The sequence below is a fragment of the Boleophthalmus pectinirostris genome, unplaced genomic scaffold (genome assembly GCF_026225935.1).
Source record: "Boleophthalmus pectinirostris isolate CB_2022bp ecotype Guang Dong unplaced genomic scaffold, ASM2622593v1 HiC_scaffold_14, whole genome shotgun sequence".
Lineage (NCBI taxonomy): Eukaryota > Metazoa > Chordata > Actinopteri > Gobiiformes > Gobiidae > Boleophthalmus > Boleophthalmus pectinirostris.
This window is the reverse complement of record NW_026571047.1, coordinates 23,308,261-23,318,950: the sequence shown is the minus strand read 5'-3', so window position 1 is coordinate 23,318,950 and position 10,690 is coordinate 23,308,261. Positions and strand designations below refer to the sequence as shown.

The 10,690-nt window shown below is 39.9% G+C and overlaps 1 protein-coding gene across 1 annotated transcript in view; it reads left to right on the top strand.

Annotated features, from left to right (window-relative positions):
- The window catches only part of fam13c (family with sequence similarity 13 member C), a 22,516-nt gene extending 18,304 nt beyond the window's left edge, over positions 1-4,212 (top strand). The window contains exons 10-11 of the mRNA XM_055150385.1: positions 1,928-2,029; positions 4,089-4,212. Coding sequence (XP_055006360.1) covers positions 1,928-2,029; positions 4,089-4,212 — 226 coding nt within the window. The remainder of the gene's footprint in view (positions 1-1,927; positions 2,030-4,088) is intronic.
- The last annotated feature ends 6,478 nt before the right edge of the window (positions 4,213-10,690 follow it).

The following is a 10,690-nucleotide window of genomic DNA, read 5'->3' as shown; positions in this document are numbered from 1 at the left end:
TTTTTCTTCATAGAAATTCGCTAAAATCACCATGAAATCAGCAGCGGTGAAATGCCAGAGACGCGGCCGGATAGACCTTCAGTTAACCGCGGGTGAAAGGACCGACCCAGAACTCTACGCTGTCTAGACCTGGTTTAGACCTGGGTCACTTCTGGTTTAGACCTGGTTTACAGTCGTCCCTCGCTCTAACGCGGTTCACTTTTCGCAGTCTTGCTGTTTTTTTGTTTGTTTGCTTGTTTTTTGTTTTGTTTTGTGCAATTTTGCATGCCTTTTGTTTTTAGTGTATGAACACGTATTGCGTTCCTCCCGATGCGTCCTGATCGGCTGAGGGACTCCTGTTTCCTCTACAGTACAGAATGTGTTCAGCTGCCAAATTTAAATACATGTTCAATCTGTATCAGTGTGATTCTGAAGTGCTGTACGGTTGCAAGTTTTCTCTCCGACAAAATCCACAACGTCGACGAAACGTTCTGCATCAACAAAGGCTCCTGCGCTCACACCCAAAAGACAGAGGACGATGCAAACCATCACACAAAAAGTTGGACTTCTGGACACGTTGAAGGAAGGTAGAAGTTATGCGATGTAGCAGAATCTTGCACCGGGTCTTGTACCCGCAAATAGTTGCTGAAATTAGGACCGCGAGCCTGAGCAGCAGGGTGTCCATAAAGAGCGATCGGGCGACAGCAGCTCTTTCCTCCATGAGGTGTGGAGCAGAGCCGATCCTTTCTCCTGCGGTCTGCTTCGAGCCCGTCCTTACACAGTGAGTCCTGTTTTAGTCCTAGTTCAGTTCTGGTTTAGTCCTCCTCTTCAGTCCTGGAATCAGTCTGAGGTTAGTCCTGTTATAGTCCTGGTTTAGTCCTGGTTCAGCTCTGGTTTAGTCCTGGTTTAGACCTTGTTTAGTCCTGGTTCAGTCCATATACGGCTCAAAAGTTCAGCTTTTTCGCAGTTATTTTGGTGAGAGTAACTTAAAGTAATGCAATAGTAATGTAATGCCTTACAATTTAAATGCAGTAATATTGTAATGTAACAAATTACTTTGAAATGACAGTAATAAGTAATAAATAACACATTACAGTTTTAAAGTAACTTGCCCAACAGTGAATACTACTACTACTAATTTTAATACTACTACTACTAATGCTAGTACTACATCTACTACTGCTATTATTACTACTACTACTTCTACTACATCTACTACTACTAATACTACTACTACTACTACTACTGCCACTACCACTACTACTACTACTACTACTACTTCTACTACTACTACTACTGCTGTAGCTACTATGTAACTTCTAATGTGGAGAATCCACTACTTGCTTGTCTTCATGGAGATGTTATTTCTTTATTTCTTTGCTTGGTATGTTCCACAGTAGGGCATTATCTCCCTTGCATTGTGTGTTAAAGCTTGGGTGACAGTAGCTCAGTTACTACAGTGTTTGTCTGAAGGTTGGCCGTTTGAATCCCGCTCTCGATAAAATCATCACTGGTTGAGCGATTTCAGCTCCCTCACACGAATGCTGTCGTTCTGTTCATGGGCAAGACGCTTAACCCACCTTGCCCCCAGTGTCTGTGTACACTCGTGTGTGAATGGGTGAGTGTTTTTTGAAAAGCGCTTTGAGTGTAAATAAAAAAGTGACCATTTACCAAAAATAGCATACTATTATCTTACCATGTGCAGGCTTCTCCAAAGCTCTGACCATTATCCTCTCCATTTTAATTACAAAGTTGATTTCCATACTGTGGAATAATCAAGGCAAACCAGTAATATTTCCATAGCAGGTGACAGACCCTGCACCAGAAAAATTACACAGTACACTTTTAAGCTGTATAGTGATCAGTCCAAAATAAAAAATATGTACTATTCAAATGATCAGTTGTTTATTTAGTCTCATCTTTTTGAATGTGCTCTTCTGAACTTCAGGCACCAGCTGCTGGAGTGTCTGCGTCAGACCAGAGCAGAGAAGAAGTCCAGACGCAAAGTTCTCCGAGAGTTTGAGGACGAGTTTTACCGACAAACTGGAAGGTACCAGACCCAAAACACACACCAGAAAACTGTCCAATAGGCTCTGTACAGAGCAGCTAGCCCACTGTGTCTCAAAGCTGACAGTCACTTTATGAAATTAATTATTGAATTAAAACAATTAAATAAGACTGTTTTTAGTGACAGGATAACTATGACCATTGAAATGCACTAGTATAGCACCAGCGACCTCTGCAAATACAAGGACTGGATGGAATATTTTAAAAAGTGTCTCCACACGTCTCCAACACTCTGGCTCACGAGGAAATGAGGTCCTATGTCCAAAATTCCGGACTGTCCCTTTAAATAAATTTTAAATCCATTTTTAGTTTTCAGACTATATTAAAGGGCCTATCTCATGCAAAATCAACTTTTCAGAGCTTTCTACCTTCTAAGAGTGATGTGTGGGCCTTGTATTTGTCACTGAAGTGTTTTTTAGATTGATTTGGCATTTTTTTAGCAAATTGCAGAATTTGTGCCACCCTCCCACGTGATAACGAACTAAAACTGCTACAACGATGACACGGCCGCTACACCTATGACGCATTTGACGTAGCAGAAAGCGCTTCGCACCCGCCCCCGCTCCACTGCCTCCGCCCCTCTTCCACCCCACATCGACTGACAATTCCCACATGAACACCTAAACAAAAGCGACAGCATAAGCTCATTGTTCTACACTGCAGTGTACACTTATAATAAGTTTATCTACTAGTGTTTATTAATACTTTACCAATCAGTAATGTTCAGCTGATGTCGACACGGTGTTTGCGCTTCGTGCATCTCCAAGTTCTCGTCCGATTCCAGGTCCAACACATGCGGCTGAACGCGCTGTATCACCATGATGAACTAGAAAAGCACTCAGAGAGCGCAGACCTCCGCCAAGGACTACAGTCCCCCTCATATTAATTGTGTTTTCCATAAATATTTGTCTCGTATCTTTCAATTTGGAATATGAAAGAGGATCCTATTGTCCATCCCTGAGTCAAATTTCATGGGGTTTGGTCAATAATTAACCGAGATATTGAGAAACAAAATTTTTGGCCCCATTTACCACAATGTTAACTAAAATTTCAAAGTGATCCAGAATCCAGGATTTCTTCCGGGTCACCCCCAAAATGAGATCAGTTCTTCCTTTTCACATTTCCAACAAATCCTGAAAATTTCATCAAAATCGGTCCATAACTTTTTGAGTTATGTTGCTAACAGACAAACAAACAAACAAACAAACAAACAAACGCCGGCAAAAACATAACCTCCTTGGCGGAGGTAATAAAAGTTTATTCCTACCACTATCAGGGTGCACATATGTCTACCCCTCCCTCCCTGAGGTGGGCGGAGGAAGGGCGGCTCACTCAGAGTCTATGTCACATTTGGAGGGCGGAGCCTGTGCTTTCTCAGGATAGGCGGGGGGATGAGCAGTAGTCGGCCTTTCATAGTTCTTGGTCTGTGACTGTCTCCAAGAAATCAATAAGATTTCAGAACTATTGTGTAATGGATGTTCCAAAACCCAAACTGTGCTTGTGTATGTGCAGAAGATACAATGTGTAGCGACAATTTTAGTCCTAACCTTTTGTCGTTTCTGGGTGCAGGGGATCCAGGCCTAACGCGCTACCCCATTGGCACATTGGATCGTAGAGCAGAAAGGAGTAGGGAGTAGAATGGATAAAAAGATGTTCGATAATATTACAGAGTTGAGTAGTGAAAGCTAGACCACCGGCCGTAAAGAGAGCGGTAAAAACCGTGTGACCTCCTGTCACCCATACACCCAGTGCACTGGCACCTGTGTATTTATATAGGGTTTGACTCCACCCTGCCCCCTTGTGGCCAAGCCGAATATAGGTCACCCTGTGCCCAGACAAACAGTGACCCAAATTAACCCCAGCCTAAATGAAAGAAAAATGACTCCTACACAATGTGAAAAGAGTTGTTTTGCATGAGATGGGCCCTTTAAAACGTTTTTGTCAATTTTGGCGTGAGCATTGTGTCACCGTGGCAACGGTTGAACATTCCACCAAAAGAGATACAAAAAACACACTGACATTTAATTTTGATTTTACAACAGAATCTGCCAAAAAGAAGACCGCTCTCCCATGAAAGATGAGTACCAGGAATACAAGCAGCTGAAGGCTAAGCTCCGCCTCCTGGAAGTGCTTCTCAGTAAACAGGAAGTCCCCAAAACCATGTGACTTTTGAAAACATCTCATCTGCCTCTTTATAATCCTACATTAAACCTCACAAGTAAGTAAGTGAATGGAGTCAGTGAAATCAGTTTGCCACTGCTTATCGGTTTTTGGAGGGACATAGGATTTGAATTGTCGATTCTGTTGTATGCCAAAGAAATCTAGAACAAAGAGCAAAGTTTCATTTTGCTGGCTAGACAACTAGGTGAAAACATCTCCAAATAACTATAGTTGCTGTAAGTTTAAAGGTCCATATGACACTATTTTCTGATCTATGTTATAATGTTGTTTCCTCATTGAAAACATACCTGGACTTGTGTTTTGTTTTATTCTCACAGGTTTAACACACACACAAACCCTACATATTTAAACTGAGTTCTTCTTTCAAACAGAAAACGCTCTGTTCCACCTTGTGACGTCATGTGGTAAAACAGGAAGTGCTCCACTGTATTTTTAAACTGCCACACACCTTCACTACAATAATTTGGATTATTTCAGCTCTGGAATTGCCAATCTCTACTGAACAAAAGGTAAAAACTTGAAAACGGGGCGACAGTAGCTCAGTTGGTAGAGCGTTTGTCCACTGACCCACAGGTTGCTGGTGTGATTTCAGCTCCCACTCATGAATGCTGTTGTTGTGTCCTTGGACAAGACACTTAGGCTGCGTCCACATGACAACACTCCTGGATTTTCTTTTTTGTGGGTTGAAAAAAATTTACGTCCACACATGTCGGATCAATAAATATTTACAGCCTGACGACAATGGAGCACTGAGTGAAAACAATGTAATACATCTGCCACACCTGTATGTGGCGCTGTAAACAATGATAATCATATTTAATAATGCAAATCTCATCACAGTTTAAGGTAATTTCGCCGATTTTAGATGTCACCCAGAAATATAACCGTTTTGTTTTGCAAAAGTTAAACATAAGTTTTCAATTTTAGCCATAAGATTTGGATGAGAATTATTAGAATAAAATCCAACAGTTTAATTACCTGTGCGTAATCCTTGTTATTGATCCATGTGTGTGATCTGCGTGGGCCTGTTGTTAGCATTAGTGATAGCAGCATGTCTCAGTTGCTGGGCGACAAGAACGGCTCCATAAGCTACACCTGTCACATTTTGGCAATGGCCTTACGGTCCACAGAGGCCAGTTCGAGGGTTACAGCCTTTACTGCATCGGAGGACCCTGGCGATGACGGGGTTGTGATGTCATCGTTAAAAGCTGCAGTTTGCTTGTCCACACAACAACGCAACGCCGGCGTTCTCAGATTTCTCTACTCTGGAATCTGTTCTCAAAAACCACTGTTTTCACCCATGCAAACCACCTTCTCCATGTGGACAAAAGGCCAAAACAAATACGAACTTCACCATTTTGACCAAAAAAACTTTGTCGTGTGGACAGGCCCTTAACCCACCTCACCCCCAGTGTCTGCATACACTGGTGTATGAGTGTGTGTGTGACTGTGTGTGTGTGACACTGTGTGTGTGTGACTGTGTGTGTGTAACTGTGTGTGAATGGGTGAGTGGTTCCTTGTTGTAAAGGACTTTGAGTGTCTTGAAGGTGGAAAAGCGCTATATAAAAATGCAAACATTTACCAAAACTACAACTTCATGACATCACAAGGTGGAACAGAGCATTTTGAGCTTTGGGGATGTAGACAGACTAATAATAAAGGATTATTCAAACATGTATAAATGAAACAAAACACAACTCCAGGTCTGTTTTTGATGAGGGAACAACATTCTAACATTGCTAAACACTCACAAGAGTCAGTTTTGTGTAATATAGGACTTTAAGGCTAAATTGGTAATACTTTATATGAACAACATTTCAATTTGCCTTAAAGGTGCACCGTGTAACATTTCTGGTGAAGGGCCTTTCACCTGCTTCTCTCCATAGACATGTTACTGAGTTGCTTTGAATGTTCCATCCATTACACTTATTTAAGTCAAGTAAGCACAAGCAAATGATGCCACAAGCCCAAGGTACATGTCAGATCTGTGGAGGGGCAAGCCCACATAAGAATACATGTTTGGAGTCAATAAAAACACATGTAATTGAGTAAATACAAGATTGATTGTTCAGCGCCATACTGTGGAACATTCGAGACAAAGCAGCAACATCTCCATGGAGACAAGCATGCGACGGACCTTTTACCAGAAAAGTCACACAGTGCACCTTTAATAAAACATGAACAAAGACTTAGGCCTACTTCATAATGAACAACTAATTTATTAAGAATTCAGACTTAGTTAATTAAGAAGTTAAAGGTTTTTTTAGGGTCTTAAAAACATGGAAAAAAAGAATGTTTTAAGCAGTTTGGTGGTCCGAAGTTATTCCTCACTTAACCTATACATTCTGAGCATCCTAATTATTCACCACAATTACCACAACTTACCACAACTTTCAAAGCAACTACAACTAGCATGCTGAAAGTACACTTCCTGAGTATCGGACCATATAACACTTTATAATTAGATGCAGACAAAAAACTGCTGTCTGATTTTGACGTCAAGAGCTGCTTATACAATATATCTGTAAACGGGCAGGACTTTTGCTCAAATACATGAAAAGAAAGAATTGGGTACAGGCCCTTTACATAGTTACTAACCTTTAATTTTTCATTATGAATTTAGTAGGGATGTAACAATAACTGAAATGAGTGATATCGTATCGTCAAAAGTCTCACAATATATCGAATCACAAGTTACTTTGCTTAAATGCATGGTTTTACAGTAGCAACAGCTTATGAACATAGGGAACTACATATCCCATGATTCATTTCAGTGCAAACAACATGAAGAAATATGTTTTGTACTTGAATTCTCTGGATTATGACGGAAATAATTCACACCAAAATCTTGTCACGGTATTTTAAAAGCAAAAAAACGTCCTATCTACAATTATATCAGGCTCTTCAAAATATTGCAATAAATATCGTACTGTGAGATGCATATCGTGATAATATCGTATTGAGAGATTTGGATATTGTTACATCCCTAAAATTAAGTCTTTATTAAAGGGGCCCATATTACGCTATTTTCTGATCTATGTTATAATATTTTCTTGTCAAAACAGACCTGGAGTTCACACATTTTTAACACACAAACCCTACTTAGTTAGGCTGAACACTCTGTTCCGCCTTGTGATGTCATGTGGTAATACAAGGAGCGCTCCACTTTGTTTTTAAACTCCATACACTTTCACTCAAATCATTTGGATAATTTCAGCCTGGGAATTGCCAATTTTAACTGAACAAAAGGTAAAAGGTAGCTGTTAACTTAGGCCCCGTCCACACTAGTACGTATTCGAGTCGTTTTTGTTGTGGATGCAGTGTTTGTTCACACTAATCCAATGGAAAACAGTTCCAGAGACGGAACGATCTCATGCCGCCAGCTCCCACAAATTCATTTGAGTATGATCTGACACTGTGTCAGATCATACTGAAAGCCTGAAAACACTGACACGCATGTAGGTCTATGCACCGCAAACTAATTCACTGCCAAAATGCTAAGACGCTAGAATATATGTCCATTCATATATACGGTCTGTGTGTATGACCTGCAGACGTGTAATCTTTGAAAAGTTTCACATGAACCATCTCCAACGCGACAGAAACACAGAACAGACTCACCATCAGCAGAACACCCCTCTGTCACAGAAAGAACACTTATATTCCACTGAGTCGTGTCCTTTAGTCCGACAGAAGCTGAACTGCATCAGCGCAGAAGGAACGAGCTGTTTTTTGAGCACTTAGTTTATGCAAAGTAGCGTATATGTGGTTTTAAGTTTTGGATCTGTAAAATGTAAAGAAATGTGCTCAAATCTGTGTGGATAGGGAAGGCTTGCGGACAGAGAAACGACGTGTCACGACACAAATCCTTTCCGATACGATGATATGGTGATTTGTTTCAGTGTAAACATAACCTTAAAAACTACCACTTTGTGACATCACAAAGTGGAACAGAGCATTTTGAGGTTTGGAGATGTAGACAGACTAATAATAAAGGATGACTCCAACATGTGTGAATGAAACAAAACACAACTCCAGGTTTGTTTTTGATGACCTAACAACATTATAACATGGCTTAAAGCTCACAAGAGTCAATTTTGCGTAATATAGGACCTTTAAGGCGTGAATATGTGTAATTAATATAAAACATTACCTCTAGTTTTTAAAAGAAAAGCTTGCTATTGCCAGTGGGGCATATACTGTATTAGGCAGGAGTGGTAATGTTATAATTGCTATATACTTCTCCATTGTACTGTACAATCAGATTATATATATAAATATATATAAACAGAATTAACATGGCCTTCTCTCTCATATGTGAACTCAATGTAAATAAGCCAGCATCTTCTATGACCATCAGCATAAACCACAAAGGACATGAATGAAGTCTGAAGTGTTTCTGAGTGAGCTGAAAATGTGCCAAGCTGAAAGCACTTTAATATATTTGTAAAGAGGGCCATAACTGTTGCTGCTAGTTAACAAAAAACACCAATAAACCTGCTTTTTTTCATTTATTTTTACTTTACATTTTTATTTTTATTTATTTATTTCTGTATTTGTGTATTTGTTTGAGGTGACCATTTCCATCCAATACAAGTTTAGCTAAAATTGTGTTTCTGTGTCTCAAATTATTATTGCGAGATAGGGCCATTGCCTTGTTCGTGGTCCCAGTTGTCAAATTGCACCTTGAAACATATTATTTTTGTTGTTACTCAGTTTTCCATGTAGTACAATTTTGATTTACGCAGGTTTGTTGTGGTTTAAGTCTTTTACAGCAGTCCTTTTCAAACTGTTCACAGAATCTTTGGAAATATTTTGATTTCAAAGGACGATAAAATCTCTATATGGACAAAACGGGACTAATCCGGGTCTAAATCAGAACTAATCTAAGTCCTACTCAGGTATCAAACCAGGTCTAAATCAGGACTATATCTCGTCTGTCTTTGATATACAGTATGCCTGGGTACCAACAGTCAAATATATGTGAACCACAGTTTGAGAATCACTGGTCTATGAAAATTCAAAAGGACAACGTAGATAAGTTCATGAGGAAAATATTTCTTGTAATTTAAAGATGCATTGTGTAACTTTTTTTTTGGTGGAGGGTCTGTCCAGCCCAAAAGTTACATAGTGCATCTTGTAATGTTTTCAAAATGACGGAATAAGGACCGGTCATTTCAGCACTTTAAGTTAAAAAGGGAATTTATTTTTTATCCAAAGTGTAAAATGTATTATGCAATTGTTTTGTACGTTACATCTCGTCATAAACATGGATGGTGTGTATAGTACTGCGCAAAAGATGAAAAATTATGCTGGTCCGATCTCAGCCCTGACGAGGTTTTACTGCTGCTGTGCCCTTGAGCAAAACACTTCACTTCTCGTGTAGCCTGGGTTTTAAAAAGGTAGTACAACCTCAGCCGATCCTGGGTTGTGAGTGCTGAAATCTGCAGTTAAAACGCACACACATGTTTTCTTTTAGTTTGTGGAAAGCTCAGAGGCAGCCTGATTCATTAGCCGGTTTCACTTCGTGGAAACCGTCTGACCTTGCAGCATTAGGATTGTTCGCTCGACGGTAGGCGGGTACTTTTCTTTATTTAACCAACCGCTGCTATTTGGTCGTGACGTATGTAATGCGCCGTTAACGGGGCTATAAAATTCGAAAACATTCTCTTTGTTCCAGCTTTAAATCCTCGATCTCAGGAATCGTTGCCAACACAGAATGTATCCAATCCACTTTATTTCTATAGCACATTTCACAAACAAACAGTTTCCAAAGTTCTGCACAAATACATAATAATAACAACAATAATAAGATGATAAAATAAACTACTAAAATAATACTTAGTCTTAGTCTTAAAATAATAAAACCAGTAAAATAAAATAAAAACTAAATCATAGACTAGAAATAAATAAACCAATAAATAAATTAAATCAATAAGACCAATAAAAACACATAAAATTAAATAAAAAGCACAGAGGACCACACAACTCACGTGGTGTTAAAAGCCAGAGAATAGAAGTGGGTCTTAAGACGAGACTTAAAACTCTCCACAGTGGGGGCTGTTCGGACGTGGGGGGGCAGAGCGTTCCAGAGCTTAGGGCCGACCACAGAGAAGGCCGTGTCCCCCCTGGTGTTAAGTCTCGTCTTAGGCACCATAAGCTGGAGCTGGCCCTTGGACTTCAGAGCGCACGTGGGGGTATAAATTTGGATGAGGTCCAAGAAGTAATGCGGGGCCAGTCCATTCATAGCTTTAAAAACAAACAATAAAATCTTAAAATCAATTCTAAAATTAACAAGAATGTATGGCTTCGTCTACATCAGGGGTCTCCAGCCTTTTTCCTCCTGTGAGCTACTTCCTGTAAAATAAAAATCCCAGAGAGCTACTAGTTCTAGTGGTTGCCAAAAACGGAGGAAATAGAGACACAGTAAGCCTCAGACGGGGCCTTAAAACATAAACCATTA